General features: G+C 37.8%; 2 protein-coding genes across 2 annotated transcripts; both read right to left on the bottom strand.

Moving 5' to 3' along the window:
• Positions 1–3,062: 3,062 nt before the first annotated feature.
• Positions 3,063–15,178, bottom strand: LOC132545420 (protein TFG-like). Its single transcript, XM_060209113.1, has 8 exons — positions 15,110–15,178; positions 13,136–13,328; positions 11,752–11,835; positions 11,502–11,648; positions 7,746–7,910; positions 5,790–6,218; positions 4,839–5,035; positions 3,063–4,350 (listed from the first exon to the last, which is right to left on the bottom strand). Exons 2-8 carry the CDS (start codon positions 13,305–13,307, stop codon positions 4,177–4,179), a joined length of 1,368 nt encoding a protein of 455 aa, XP_060065096.1. The 5' UTR covers positions 13,308–13,328; positions 15,110–15,178; the 3' UTR covers positions 3,063–4,176.
• Positions 15,179–16,120: 942 nt separating this feature from the next.
• On the bottom strand, positions 16,121–17,497 carry LOC132545494 (uncharacterized). The gene has a single exon (XM_060209179.1). The coding sequence runs from the start codon at positions 17,495–17,497 to the stop codon at positions 16,121–16,123; it is 1,377 nt and encodes a 458-aa protein (XP_060065162.1).
• Positions 17,498–17,562: the final 65 nt, after the last annotated feature.

Raw genomic sequence — 17,562 nt, 5'->3', positions numbered from 1 at the left:
GACAGACCGTTTCTCAACTACGGAAAGGCTGCGTCTTCTCACCTAAAGATTATATCTAAAAACCAAAAGATTGTATCTCCCCACCTATTGGCAAGTTATTTCCTCACCTAGACAACTGTATGTATCCTCACCTAGACAACTGTATGTATCCTCACCTAGACAACTGTATGTATCCTCACATAGACAGATTTTGTAATCTTCCATGGAGATTTGTCCTCACCTACGATGTATCCTCAAATAGAGTGTGTCCTCACTTACCGACTTTCCTCATCTAGACACACTCTTCTCACCTACACATAAACAACGTCTCCTCACCTACACTGTGTCTCCTCATCTACCAAGAAACTGTCTCCTTACCTTCAGACAAGGTGTCTCCACACCTACATCCGGACTGTGTGTCCTCACCTATTGATGTCTCCTCACCTTCAGACAGGCTGTCTCCCCCCTACAGCTACAGACAAGTCTTGTTTCCTCATTTAAAGACAAGTTGTGATTCCTCATTTAAAGACCGTCTCCTCAACTATTCAGAGACCATGTTTCCTCATCTACCGAGACATTAGTCACCTCACCTACAGGCTGGTTTTATTTCCTCACCTACAGACAGTGTCTCCTCACCTACTGACAATGTCTACTCTCATACAGAGTGTCTCCTCACCTACTGACAATGTCTACTCTCATACAGACAGTGTCTCCTCACCTACAGACTATGTCTACTCTCCGACAGACAGTGTCTCCTCACCTACAGACAAGTTGTGTTTTCTCACCTATAGACAATGTCTCCTAAATTACAAGCAGGCTGTGTCTCCTACTTCTTGAAGGACTAAGATAAATACTGTAGCTTTTAGTAATATAACTGTAACAGAGGTCATTTTTTATCTAAATGCCTCCGCTAGGAATACCTCTGACCCCTGGCTTTACTATTCAACGCTCAACCAATCGAGCTAAAGAGAAGTTCTCTATATATAATACACGAGTGGTATATTGAATTTGCTAGTAACACACCAGGGTTGAACTTTGTTCCCCCTTCATACAGAAATTAATCTGGTCCTCGAGTTTCCAGGGTCACAGCGGTACTTGTGAAAGTAACGCTGGTGGTACCACATAGTTTCCAGGGGTTACAGCTACGCCGGTGGGGCATGGCTAAGTACTATTCCCGGGTCCCTACATTGGCGCCCATGTAACAGAGGTCATTTTTTATCTAAATGCCTCAAAACTTTGCAATCTGAGTAAAAAGGACATCAAATACACACTTGTCCCCTTATTTTACAAATAAACTTTTGTGCTCAACCAATCGAGCTAAAGAGAAGTTCTCTCTAGCCGAGTGGTATATTGCGGCTAGTAATTTACCAGGGTTACATAACCACCAATAAAAGCTGCTTATTTTTTAAATAAAAATGAAACAACCTAAATACCTCTGACAACATAATTTTATTCCATTTCATTCAATATAATGTACTGGTACACATAGTTTGGTTGATAAGTATACGACATGTATTTATATATATAATACACAAACAAGATACCAGTGTCTGTTGAATTTGCAGTCAACACAACCACTTTGAACTTTGTTTAGCCTACAAATCATACAGATAATTAATCTGGGTCCTAGTCACGGCAAAGGATCATCAAATCTGTACAGCATGTACTAGGCTTTATACAGCACAAACAAGAAACTGATCAGCACCACATAAGGTCATTAAACTCAGAAGAGCATGTAACGTACAATGACTACATAATGGTACGATATGACAGGGACTGGTATCATGCCAATTTATTGTAGGGTATACAGTATAGCTGGTAATTTATACAGGTGAAAATAGGTGTCATTTTCATTAAAAATGTAGTACATCTTAACAAATCAAAACTTTGCAATCTGAATGTAAAAAGGACATCAAATACACACTTGACCCATTATTTTACAAATTAAACTTTTGTGATCACATTAATGTATTGTGAAATAGGGAAAATACCATCCCTGTGACAGTGATAATCTATATAGTATTTCTAAAGGAAAGAAAACCCAGCATTTGTATGTAATCCCTGCAAAAATAGTAATCAATGCAATATTCCCTGGAATAATAATCATTTGTTCGTTATATTTCTAAAAGAAAGGATACCCAGCATTTGTATGTAATACACTGTAACCAGGATGATGTCTAATTAATTCTGTACCAGTAGAAAGTTTATTGCACTTAAACATCAAAATTTTTACTAGCGATTAAAGATGGTTGATTTGAATCTTGAAGGGAATGGGTCCGACAGTTAAATGAAGAAATAACAAGTTCACAAGAGAAGAAGCTAAAAGTATGATTGCACTAATATTTCAAGTTAATAGAAAACTGCTGCTGCTGCTGAAAAGTACTATACACTACTAATACACTACCGAAATAGTCCGATTATAATGATGTACACTGTACAACAGTGGTATACACTTACTGTACGGAACTTTACACTGTACAACAGTGGTATACACTTACTGTACAGTAACTTACACTGTACAACAGTGGTATACACTTACTGTACAGTACTTTACACTGTACAACAGTGTTATACACTTACTGTACGGTACTTTACACTGTACAACTTTACACTGTACAACAGTGGTATACACTTACTGTACAGTACTTTACACTGTACAACAGTGGTATACACTTACTGTACGGTACTTTACACTGTACAACAGTGGTATACACTTACTGTACGGTACTTTACACTGTACAACAGTGGTATACACTTACTGTACGGTACTTTACACTGTACAACAGTGGTATACACTTACTGTACGGTACTTTACACTGTACAACAGTGTACACTTTACACTGTATACACTTACTACACTTACTGTACAACAGTGTACAACAGTGGTATACACTTACTGTACAGTACTTTACACTGTACAACAGTGGTATACACTTACTGTACGGTACTTTACACTGTACAACAGTGGTATACACTTACTGTACGGTACTTTACACTGTACAACAGTGGTATACACTTACTGTACACTTTTACACTGTACAACAGTGGTATACACTTACTGTACAACAGTGTGGTATACACTTACTGTACGGTACTTTACACTGTACAACAGTGGTATACACTTACTGTACAGTACTTTACACTGTACAACAGTGGTATACACTTACTGTACGGTACTTTACACTGTACAACAGTGGTATACACTTACTGTACGGTACTTTACACTGTACAACAGTGGTATACACTTACTGTACAGTACTTTACACTGTACAACAGTGGTATACACTTACTGTACAGTAACTTACACTGTACAACAGTGGTATACACTTACTGTACGGTACTTTACACTGTACAACAGTGGTATACACTTACTGTACGGTACTTTACACTGTACAACAGTGGTATACACTTACTGTACGGTACTTTACACTGTACAACAGTGGTATACACTTACTGTACGGTACTTTACACTGTACAACAGTGGTATACACTTACTGTACGGTACTTTACACTGTACAACAGTGGTATACACTTACTGTACGGAACTTTACACTGTACAACAGTGGTATACACTTACTGTACGGTACTTTACACTGTACAACAGTGGTATACACTTACTGTACGGTACTTTACACTGTACAACAGTGGTATACACTTACTGTACAGTAACTTACACTGTACAACAGTGGTATACACTAGTGTAAAACACTGCTTTACAGTAATGATGATGTATGATTCACAGATCTTCAGTAATAAACACTACATTGTAATTCTACAAACAGAATTTGCAATTCCTCTGATTAAGATTGAAAGATTTAGCACATCTACATACACTCTCCTGACACCTCACAGGAAGATGTCACCTTATTAAAAAATGATGCTAGCAGTGAAGGTGTGAGAATTATTACAGATGTGACCGTTGCGTCTTTATCTGATGTTGTCATATTTTCATTATGATATTTGACTACCAAAGTCAACTTGTTAAAACATTCTACCATAGTCTGACGACTTTAAACATTGCCTACAAATACTGGGCTACCAGTAGAGTTTAACAAAGAAGTGAGTGTAGAGAATAAAGTAAGTAATAAGTCAGCAACAGACAGAACAGATGAGGGAAGAAGACATCCCAGTATGCCCAACATCACATCCTCGTGACAGGAAAGGAATGAAACATGACAAAGTGTCCTATATTGTTGATCATTTGTAGCCTTGTGAGTAGCCCTGGGTTGGTTTAGGGTAGCCGGCCCCATATCCTTGTCCTGTCCCACGAGCATAGGGGTTAGAAGGACTAGCTGATCCAGGTGTGCCAGATGGAGAGCTAGTAGGGGCTCCAGCAGGTTGTGGTTGACCAGTGTAGCTCTGATATCCTCCCTGAAATCGAAAGATGCCAAAACCTTTACAGAAAGTGAACTGGAGGGGTCAAAGGGTGGAATCGATACTAGTAGCAGCTGATGATTCGTTTTTATTCAGAAAGCTGGAGACCAATTAGATAACTGAAAATGATAAAGGTCTCGGGTCAAATAAAGTGGGTTCTCTCTACGTATTCTGATTTCCCATTACACATCCACACTTATATCATTGATTTAGGTATGGTGATAACATTTTTTCTTGTTGCAAAATCTATAACTGTTTGAAAATCATTCATTGAAATGACTTAAAACAACTACAGGTCACAATAATTAAGTGTACCAAGTTTCAAACTAACTAGTCAAAAACTGAAAGAGCAGATATTTGAGCTAAAACATCAAGGACAGAAAAAAGTTATATTTATAGGCAATAGTGATATTCTAGTCAGCACCTTTTATAACATTAGAATTCTATATAACTTACTTATTTCTGTTCGCTGTACTATTACTTACCGGAGGTTGATTCCAAGGAGCACCCTGTGTCTGACCAGGTGCAACGCCCGGTTGAGGCATGGGTTGCTGACTGCCATACTGATAAGGGTAGGAACCTGATGGCTGAGAAAAGCCTGGCTGGCCAGGAATACCTTGAGCAGGTACTTGTTGAGGCTGCTGTGGACGTTGCTGTTGTCCAGGTCCCCCAGCTGCATAGCCTACAACACAACACATCAGTAACAACAAGGCAGTAGATGTTCATCTCATCAATATTTCATATTTTGGTACTTATATCAAATGACTTTGTCTCAAAAAGCCATTGTGTAGGTACATATTAACTCATTGTGTGGGTAATATTTACATGCCAAAATCATTCTTATTTATTGATGACCTTACAGCTGCACGTGTAGTTTACACATACCTGGAGCAACTTGTGGTATGTGTTGTTTGTAAATACCTAGAGTAAGGCATGTGTTGTCAATACATACATGGAACAACACGTGTTGTCAGTACATTCTGGGAACAACGTGTGTTGTCAATACATACTTGGAACAACATGTGTTGTCAATACATACTTGGAACAACATGTGTTGACAATACATAACATGTTATTATGTGTTGATAATATATTCCATGAGCTAAGCATTGTTTGTTTATACACACCAGGAGCTAAGCATGGTTTGTTTATACACACCAGGAGCTAAGCATTGTTTGTTTATACACACCAGGAGCTAAGCATGGTTTGTTTATACACACCAGGAGCTAAGCATGGTTTGTTTATACACACCAGGAGCTAAGCATGGTTTGTTTATACACACCAGGAGCTAAACATGGTTTGTTTATACACACCAGGAGCTAAGCATGTTTGTTTATACACACCAGAAGCTAAGAATGTGTTGTTTGTATGTACCAGGAGCTAAGAATGTGTTGTTTATACACACCAATAGCTAAGAATGTGTTGTTTGTATATACCTGGAGCAGCCTGTTGGTATGTGTTGTTTCCAGGCTGCTGGCTTGAGGCAGAGCTTGGGGATGCTCCTCCAGGGTAACCTGGCTGTGGGTTCTGGAAATTTGGTTGTCCAGGGTGTTGTTGTTGAGGGGTGGGGCCACCCTGGTACATCTGGTGCTGTGGTGATGGGTTCATGTGTGGCTGAGTGGCAGCCTGGGGAGGTTGGGGTGCCACAAAAGCTGAACTAGATGTGTTGGCATCGCTGGTGGCTGGTGTTGGTGCTTGTGGTTGCTGTTGTTGTTGCTGCTGCTGCTGTTGTTGCTGTTGTTGTTGCTGCTGCTGCTGTGCCTGTTGTTGTAGAAGTTGCTGGGCCTGTTGCTGAGCCTTAAGTTGGTTACTAGATGATGATCCAATACTAGATAAACTGTCTGGTGTCCCTGATCTGTCCTGACCTACAAAATCAACAACAAGCCAGGATGGACTTGAATGTAACAGCAGTCTGGCCAAAAGATTCAATACATTTTTCCAATAAAGCAAATCTGATAACTAAGTATTACTTTTTTCAGTAATTTTCACACAGGGCGAAATAGATGTGTGAAGTACACATGTCTCGTGTAATAATACTAAATTTCTACCCGCAGCATGAAAGGTAAATAATGTTAAGATAAAATTTTGAATGTAGATTTAAATTCTTTCTTTTCTCAAAATCAGACAGGATTTTCTGATAACTCATTTGCCATTTTGGCGAAGTCTTTAAATAAAAATTCGAAAGTTTAATGACCACAAGCCTCCAGAAAATTTAAACAAATAAAAACCAAATCAGAGCCTAACCTGTATATAATCTATACTACTAAATACCAAATTGTAGTTCTATATTGTGTTATATTCAAGCGTTAATGAGTGGAAACAGAATTACAATGGAATGATAGACAAGGGTAACTATATACCACTGACCACTGAATGACAGACAAGGGTAACTATATATACCACTGACCATTGAATGACAGACATGGGTAACTATATATACCACTGACCATTGAATGACAGACATGGGTAACTATATATACCACTGACCATTGAATGACAGACATGGGTAACTATATATACCACTGACCATTGAATGACAGACATGGGTAACTATATACCACTGACCACTGAATGACACACAAGGGTAACTATATACCACTGACCACTGAATGACACACAAGGGTAACTATATACCACTGACCACTGAATGACACACCAGGGTAACTATATATAACACTGACCAGTGAATGACACACAAGGGTAACTATATATACCACTGACCACTGAATGACACACCAGGGTAACTATATACCACTGACCACTGAATGACACACCAGGGTAACTATATATACCACTGACCACTGAATGACACACCAGGGTAACTATATATACCACTGACCACTGAATGACACACCAGGGTAACTATATACCACTGACCAGTGAATGACACACCAGGGTAACTATATATACCACTGACCACTGAATGACACACAAGGGTAACTATATACCACTGACCACTGAATGACACACCAGGGTAACTATATATACCACTGACCACTGAATGACACACAAGGGTAACTATATATACCACTGACCACTGAATGACACACCAGGGTAACTATATATACCACTGACCACTGAATGACACACAAGGGTAACTATATACCACTGACCACTGAATGACACACAAGGGTAACTATATACCACTGACCACTGAATGACACACCAGGGTAACTATATATACCACTGACCACTGAATGACACACAAGGGTAACTATATATACCACTGACCACTGAATGACACACCAGGGTAACTATATATACCACTGACCACTGAATGACACACAAGGGTAACTATATACCACTGACCACTGAATGACACACCAGGGTAACTATATACCACTGACCATAGAATTTACTTTTGAATTTTTCATTCAATATGACTTACTTACCAGATAGACCAAATGAAGACATGACTTTGTTCTGTTGGGATTCGTCTACTGATCGCTGCGAGGAGAGGGGGTCAAATTCCTTCCCCTGCTGAGCATTAACAGGCATTGATCCAGAAGCTGTCACTGTGGCCTGATTTCTCCCGCTATCTGTCACCATTGGCTCATCTTCACACAATTAATAGACAAATTACTAATTATGGCAAAACCCATATCAAAGCAACACATAAAGACATCATCCATATCACAGCAAGTCTAAATAGCAAAGACAACACTCACAGCAAGTCTTAATAGCAAAGACACCACTCACAGCAAGTCTTAATAGCAAAGACAACACTCACAATGAGTGTTAATAGCAAAGACAACATTCACAATGGGTATTAATAGCAAAGACAACACTTACAATGAGTGTTAATAGCAAAGACAACACTCACAATGGGTGTTAATAGCAAAGACAACACTCACAATGGGTGTTAATAGCAAAGACAACATTCACAATGGGTATTAATAGCAATGACAACACTCACAATGAGTGTTAATAGCAAAGACAACACTCACAATGAGTGTTAATAGCATTGACAACACTCACAATGGGTGTTAATAGCAAAGACAACACTCACAATGGGTGTTAATAGCAAAGACAACACTAACAATGGGTGTTAATAGCCATGACAATACTCACAATGGGTGTTAATAGCAATGACAACACTCACAATGGGTGTTAATAGCAATTACAACACTCACAATGGGTGTTAATAGCAATTACAACACTCACAATGGGTGTTAATAGCAAAGACAACACTCACAATGGGTGTTAATAGCAAAGACAACATTCACAATGGGTATTAATAGCAATGACAACACTCACAATGAGTGTTAATAGCAATGACAACACTCACAATGGGTGTTAATAACAATGACAACACTCACAATGGGTGTTAATAGCAAAGACAACATTCACAATGGGTATTAATAGCAATGACAACACTCACAATGAGTGTTAATAGCAATGACAACACTCACAATGGGTGTTAATAGCAAAGACAACACTCACAATGGGTGTTAATAGCAAAGACAACACTAACAATGGGTGTTAATAGCCATGACAATACTCACAATGGGTGTTAATAGCAATGACAACACTCACAATGGGTGTTAATAGCAATTACAACACTCACAATGAGTGTTCATAGCAAAGACAACACTCACAATGAGTGTTAATAGCAATGACAACACTCACAATGGGTGTTAATAGCAAAGACAACACTCACAATGAGTGTTAATAGCAATGACAACACTCACAATGGGTGTTAATAACAATGACAACACTCACAATGAGTGTTCATAGCAAAGACAACACTCACAATGAGTGTTAATAGCAAAGACAACACTCACAATGAGTGTTAATAGCAATGACAACACTCACAATGGGTGTTAATAACAATGACAACACTCACAATGGGTGTTAATAGCAAAGACAACACTCACAATGAGTGTTAATAGCAATGACAACACTCACAATGGGTGTTAATAACAATGACAACACTCACAATGAGTGTTCATAGCAAAGACAACACTCACAATGAGTGTTAATAGCAATGACAACACTCACAATGGGTGTTAATAGCAATGACAACACTTACAATGGGTGTTAATAGCAATGACAACACTCACAATGGGTGTTAATAGCAAAGACAACATTCACAATGGGTATTAATAGCAATGACAACACTCACAATGAGTGTTAATAGCAATGACAACACTCACAATGGGTGTTAATAACAATGACAACACTCACAATGGGTGTTAATAGCAAAGACAACATTCACAATGGGTATTAATAGCAATGACAACACTCACAATGAGTGTTAATAGCAATGACAACACTCACAATGGGTGTTAATAGCAAAGACAACACTCACAATGGGTGTTAATAGCAAAGACAACACTAACAATGGGTGTTAATAGCCATGACAATACTCACAATGGGTGTTAATAGCAATGACAACACTCACAATGGGTGTTAATAGCAATTACAACACTCACAATGAGTGTTCATAGCAAAGACAACACTCACAATGAGTGTTAATAGCAATGACAACACTCACAATGGGTGTTAATAGCAAAGACAACACTCACAATGAGTGTTAATAGCAATGACAACACTCACAATGGGTGTTAATAACAATGACAACACTCACAATGAGTGTTCATAGCAAAGACAACACTCACAATGAGTGTTAATAGCAAAGACAACACTCACAATGAGTGTTAATAGCAATGACAACACTCACAATGGGTGTTAATAACAATGACAACACTCACAATGGGTGTTAATAGCAAAGACAACACTCACAATGAGTGTTAATAGCAATGACAACACTCACAATGGGTGTTAATAACAATGACAACACTCACAATGAGTGTTCATAGCAAAGACAACACTCACAATGAGTGTTAATAGCAATGACAACACTCACAATGGGTGTTAATAGCAATGACAACACTTACAATGGGTGTTAATAGCAATGACAACACTCACAATGGGTGTTATTAGCAAAGACAACACTCACAATGGGTGTTAATAGCAAAGACAACATTCACAATGGGTATTAATAGCAATGACAACACTCACAATGAGTGTTAATAGCAATGACAACACTCACAATGGGTGTTAATAGCAAAGACAACACTCACAATGGGTGTTAATAGCAAAGACAACACTCACAATGAGTGTTAATAGCAATGACAACACTCACAATGGGTGTTAATAACAATGACAACACTCACAATGAGTGTTCATAGCAAAGACAACACTCACAATGAGTGTTAATAGCAAAGACAACACTCACAATGAGTGTTAATAGCAATGACAACACTCACAATGGGTGTTAATAACAATGACAACACTCACAATGGGTGTTAATAGCAAAGACAACACTCACAATGAGTGTTAATAGCAATGACAACACTCACAATGGGTGTTAATAACAATGACAACACTCACAATGAGTGTTCATAGCAAAGACAACACTCACAATGAGTGTTAATAGCAATGACAACACTCACAATGGGTGTTAATAGCAATGACAACACTTACAATGGGTGTTAATAGCAATGACAACACTCACAATGGGTGTTATTAGCAAAGACAACACTCACAATGGGTGTTAATAGCAAAGACAACATTCACAATGGGTATTAATAGCAATGACAACACTCACAATGAGTGTTAATAGCAATGACAACACTCACAATGAGTGTTAATAGCAAAGACAACACTCACAATGGGTGTTAATAGCAAAGACAACATTCACAATGGGTGTTAATAGCAATGACAACACTCATAATGGGTGTTAATAGCAATGACAACACTCACAATGAGCGTTAATAGCAATGACAACACTCACAATGAGTGTTAATAGCAAAGACAACACTCACAATGAGTCTTAATAGCAATGACAACAACCAATGAACTCTTTATCAAAGATGTAGCATGGATTGGGTTGCTGAGCTCCTTATCGCTGAGGCAGGATATCATGTGTCACTAAGCTCGTTATCACAGAGGCAGGATATCATGTGTCATTGAGCTCTTTATGACAGAGATAAAATAACATGCGTCATTGCCTTTTCATCTCACAGATTGAATTTCTTACTATTATTATGCTCTTAAAGAAATCTCATTTTAATATTCCTTTTTCTTAAAAATACTGAATAAATCAGTATTGTGATTACAATTCTAGGTTATAATTTACATACCCTTGACTGTTGCCTCGCCTGAACTTGTTATCTCCCCCTGTGGTTCTAGTCTGTCTAGTAGGTGGTTTACTGTGTCGCGAATATGCTGAAGTTCCTTCTTTATTAGTTTCACTTCATCTGTTTCTAAAGGTCGAGGTCGTCCATTCACTACAATTGAAGACAACAAAATCATACATATGTGAACAAAATTAAGAGCTTATAAAAGTTCTGCAATTTGAAGTGGAAAGCAATAAAATTATCATCAACTTACCAAACAATGTTATTTTTAAGATTCTACTGCATTGAATAGCGAATGTCAGGTCAGAGTCATCAAAGATCGTGATAAGGTCCTTATCTGAAACAGAAATATAATTACATATTTAATCACCATACTTCATAATATCACAGATACTGACATAAATATCAAACACATATAATCATCACACTAAACAATGTCACAGATACTGACATAAATATCAAACACATATAATCATCACACTAAACAATGTCACAGATACCGACCTACACATCACACAAACACATTTAATCATCACACTAAACAATGTCACAGATACTGACATAAATATCAGACAAACACATATAATCATCACACTAAACAATGTCACAGATACCGACCTACACATCACACAAACACATTTAATCGTCACACTAGACAATGTCACAGATACTGACCTAATCAGCACACAAACACATTTAATCGTCACACTAGACAATGTCACAGATACTCACCTAAACAGCACACAAACACATGTAATCGTCACACTAGACAATGTCACAGATACTGACCTAATCAGCACACAAACACATTTAATCGCCACACTAGACAATGTCACAGATACTGACCTACACATCACACAAACACATTTAATCGTCACACTAGACAATGTCACAGATACTGACCTAATCAGCACACAAACACATTTAATCATCACACTAGACAATGTCACAGATACTGACCTAAACAGCACACAAACACATTTAATCGTCACACTAGACAATGTCACAGATACCGACCTACACATCACACAAACACATTTAATCATCACACTAGACAATGTCACAGATACTCACCTAAACAGCACACAAACACATTTAATCATCACACTAGAAAATGTCACAGATAGTGACCTACACATCACACAAATACATTTAATCATCACACTACACAATTAACATGAAAGCTACCACAATGTTAAGTGAATTCGACAGACAGTATGTTTAGATGTAAGACTTTTGTACTGGGTTCTATAATAACTAATCTTTCTGACTTTGACAGACAGTATGTTTAGATGTAAGAGTTTTGTACTGGGCTCAATAATAGCTGATCTTTCTCACTTTGACAGACAGTATGTTTAAATGCAAGACTTTTCTACAGGGTTCTATAAAAGTTAATCTTTCTCACTTTGATTGACAGTATGTACGGAGGTAAGACTTTTGTACTGGGCTCTATAATAGTTGATCTTTCTCACTTTGACAAAGACTGTGATCCCCACGAACTATCTATATTTTGAGAATCCTTTATACATATATATAGCTACAAATATCTCTTACAAATGGAACTCATTGAAAAAATTAGAAATGCTATTCTGGGCTCTCCTGAAAAAATTCAACATAAGCGACTGTATAATACTTACCCTCATCCCTATATTTGATAGTGATATCATCAGTACTGGAGAGCCTGCCCCGGTACACTCTCTGCATCATAAGTAACAGCTCGTCGTAGGTGATATCCTCATTGTGTATGGGTATCCTCCGTATGTCCTCACCCAACTGCACTTTTATTATCAACTTCCCACTTAAATCCATCTTTTAAATGGTTTCACCAGCCTTGAAAAAGGAAATAAAACAATGTAACATTTAGTAGTACTAGATAAAATTTAAAAGATATTATCAATAATGCATTATAACAATCATACAAGTAACATTTCTGCTTTAGTCAAAGAAATTGTTGGTCCCACTGACTCCCATTCTGATCTGCAAGAGTTACTGCCCTTATTTCACTTTATCAATTAGTACAGCAATAAACTTGACAGTTGAGGGGGCCAACAATGACTGAATCTCTACTGTGTATCTTAAAATCACCCTCCTGATGAACCAGTCCACAAAATCTATTTAGGTCTATGTCATTTCATTCCTTCATCCTTCTTCTCACATGTGTACAATTGTAATTACCTATATAGAAGTAAATATTAATAAACAAAGATATTCTTATGGATTGTACAAAAGACAAACAACTTACAGTAATAGCACTTTTCAATACAAATTTATAATTAAATAAAGTAGAGGCAAACAAGGATTTGAATTCATCATATAGCTGTTTTTTCCTTCTAGAACTTGTCAGTGATTCCAAGGACGTACATTTTCAAACCTATATAGCTATAGGTTCCTTTTAGCTTTTGTTAAGGTGAAATTTCCTTTCAAAGTTCAAGGTTTTTTTATTCCCTCCTTAGACCTTTAACATGTATAACCAGAATTTGATGCCGCTTACAACTACAAAAGTAAGCTATCGGTCAGAAACTGAAAAAATTTATGATATTTATAAAATAGAAGATTGTACAAATCAGATACCAGCGTTTAGGAGACAAATGAGGAAAACCCCAAAGTGATTGAAAGAAACGTAAAAATCTGGATGAGGAGATGCACTAGCTCCGTAATTCAATCAATTTCCTAATTTTCATACATTTGGTAATTTTGGAATGTCATATACATGTGTATAAAATTTACAATGTAATGAAAATGATTTGTATGTGTGGAAACTCTAACTTATTAAAAACAAAAACAAAACAAAAAAAGTGAACAAAACCAATAAATAGCATATGGAAGAGTTTTGAACAGCTGGTTGCTGGAACAGCATAGATTGATAATTTATGACCCTTTGACTGAATAAAAAGCTATCTTGAGTAATCATGACAAAATGTCTTTTTAACCTTTGATGTATGTGGAAATAAAATCATACAAGTTTTAAATCAAATAAATTTAACTAACATGTGTATCAATTGTTAAAATGCATAGTGCCAAAAGCCTTTGAAAAAAACACACACAATTTTAACCAATCAAGATAAGAGTACATTGGTTCCCTGTTTAATTGATTTCAATTTTAAACTCATAAAGTTTAGTCACTTTATATAAATTAAAAATGCAAAATCTATTAAACGGGAGGTGCTGAAAGGTCCTGAACTGACATGAAACATTGTATTACAATATTTGGATGCACTTGTAATATTTGTCTGAATCTATATTTGAATGTTGATAAATTATAACATTTCCTTTAAGACGATATATGAACAATTTTAGCAGGCAATGGTAATTCGGACAATGGAACATAGGATCCGATATATTTCAGTAAACATCCAAGAAGATCGATCGTAATATAGACCTTATCAAGATTTATACTGTTAATTATCTCAGTACACACGTATACATATACATGAAGATTGGTCCTCAGTTGATTCAACGGTTCTTGTGTCAAAGCAGAGTTCGACCTGGCGTAGGTGGCCCTACCTGGTATCACGTGAGAGAATTTTGATTATTGATTCTGTTGCTTTCAATAATGTGTTTAAAAATCATACTTCAATTGCACGGACAATGTAATATCTGGAAGAACATACCAAGAATAATGTTTACGTGAACCTCCTGCTACCGGTTTCACCGAATTTTGTCACTGTCAGATGTGGCGGGATCGCTTAGATCATAAAGAAAAATTAATGCAAAATCTGCAATGTTCTTCTGTTTTTAAATATATAACGTATCTCCAGCTATTGTGAATGCTTATCAAGAATGGAAAAAAAGAGTACTTTACACAATTATCTAAAATTTGTAGATATATTTTTCAACATCCTAGGGGAATATAGGGTACGGTCTAAAATGGAAAACAGACGATGGCCACATATTCAGGAATTCTCTGACCGTCTAAAGTAACATTAACGGACATCAATCAGAAAGCATGAAGCTCTTTAATATATAAAGCCGCATAGTGCTTAAAAGAAAAAAATGCATTTAAATTAAGGATGATGACGATTAAAGACGGGGGTCTCCATTGCTTGGGTGTTTAATATGTTTGTAACAGCGACGGCTACTACTACAGGCCGAAACTTTGTCTGCAAAGTGATAATTTCATGCCTATTTTCACGTTTAATTATTAAATGTTTAATATCATGTTTTATTTCTAATGTTAATTAGATAAGTAGGCCGATACTATTTTCAGATAACTTTATTATCCAAAATGATGGAGGTCTGAAACATACAAAAAGTAACATTGTAAATAAAATCAACTATCTGTTGGTAAGACATAAGTAATAGACTAACAAGTAAATACATAATCCTCTATCCCTCCCCGAGTCATTTATAAGTATTTTAAATGACTGATTTAATGTTTTTGTCCTTGTGGGAAATATGGATGGAATAAGTCTATTACTGTTCATTGTCACTGAAAATGTGATATGCCTTAACACTGTTATTACATTGTGAGATCAAATTATGTATCAATTAACAGTAAATGTAACATACAAAGAAAATGAAATTAAAATGATAAGGTACTATTTGTACATTAATTAAAAAGTAGAAAAGTAGAACTGTCATTGGGCAGACTACCCTCCAGTTCGGGGATTATTCTGCCCCATTTAATGCTCATAATCACTAAGCCATTTTGGCTCTTGTCGTTGTCGATTAGGACGTCTTGGGGTAAGGTCAACGGATAGTTGCTCTGGTCTGTTTGTCACGATCCTCCTGGGTGTGACTGGTGTTGCAGGTGAGGTAGTTGGAGGATGTGGTGACGGCGGTAGCCTGGGCGATGCTGGAGAGGGAGACGAATTAACCATTTGTGGGGATCCGTCCAATGCCAAGGGTGTTTGCGGTTTAGATTGGACTGTATGAGACGTCCTATCCTGCACAGGAGGTGGACTGTTACTCAGATCTTGTGAAGCTGGTGCACGCTTACTGATCCCTTGTGGATTGATGTCCAGACTGGGCTTCAAAGGATTTGCCGGGACCACTGGAGTTCCGCTCGTCGGTGGTGTAAAGTTTGGAATGTCCCTTTTGAAGTAATGTTTCAAGTCCTGCTCTATGGATTGCTTTTCAGGGGGAGAATACACAGGTGTATACTTGCGTAGAAACTTTCGATTGCGAAGCGTGATTCTGCCCGACCCGTCGATACGTACGACGTATTGGTCATATTGGTGAACCTCTATAACAGTTCCGGTTTTATCCCATTTTCTCGGATATGGTCCAGTTTGGTTTTGAATCCTGACGAGGTCTCCAACTTTTAGTGGCAGCAGACGCTTCGTATGTTCAGCTAAGCGTTCGGCGGTCTTCATGTGTCTGATACGTAAAGCCTCTTCTCTCAGGGTAAGCGTATCACTCCATGTCTCGTGTGGCTTATAGCGGCCTGGTAAGATTGGGATGAAGTCTCGAATGGCCCGCCCAAAAACACACATTGCTGGCGATAATTTCGTATCCCTGTCTGGAGTGTTACGGTATTGCAGCACTGCACGCTGGAAGGAGTCTGTGTCCAATTCACCATTTGGACCAGTGTTGTTTGTGATCATGCGCTTCACAGTCTTCACGCCAACTTCTGCTCTACAATTGCTATGAGGAAAGGCTACAGAAGAAAGCCTGTGGTGCACACCCCATGTTTTTAGGAAATCTCTGGTTGTTGAAGCTGTAAATTCCGGGCCGCCATCAGAAGACAGTTCATCTGGTATTCCAAATGTGACGAATGTGCGGCGTAAGCAATCAACAAGGCCAGATGCGCCATCTTGTGCCCTTTCAACAATTGGCCAATTTGAGTATCTGTCTACAATCACCAGGTAATTGCCGCCTTTGTAGTGGAAAAAGTCGGCACAAACACACTGAAATGGATATAAGGGGTAGACAGATGGAGTTGGCGGGGCGCTGGGTTGGGATGGGGCATTTCTGTTGCAATGGTTGCATGAGTTTCTAAGCTTGGTGATGTCGTTGCATATGCCGGGCCAAAACACAGATGTTTCTGCTCTTGACATCATGGATGAAGTGCCTTGGTGGGCTGAGTGTAGCGCTGTCAGCACGTCTGTTCTCAATGAAGGTG

This window comes from Ylistrum balloti, unplaced genomic scaffold (genome assembly GCF_031769215.1).
Source record: "Ylistrum balloti isolate Yb309-2 unplaced genomic scaffold, AGI_CSIRO_Ybal_v1 Utg369596, whole genome shotgun sequence".
Lineage (NCBI taxonomy): Eukaryota > Metazoa > Mollusca > Bivalvia > Pectinida > Pectinidae > Ylistrum > Ylistrum balloti.
This window is presented reverse-complemented; position numbering and strand designations above follow the sequence as displayed.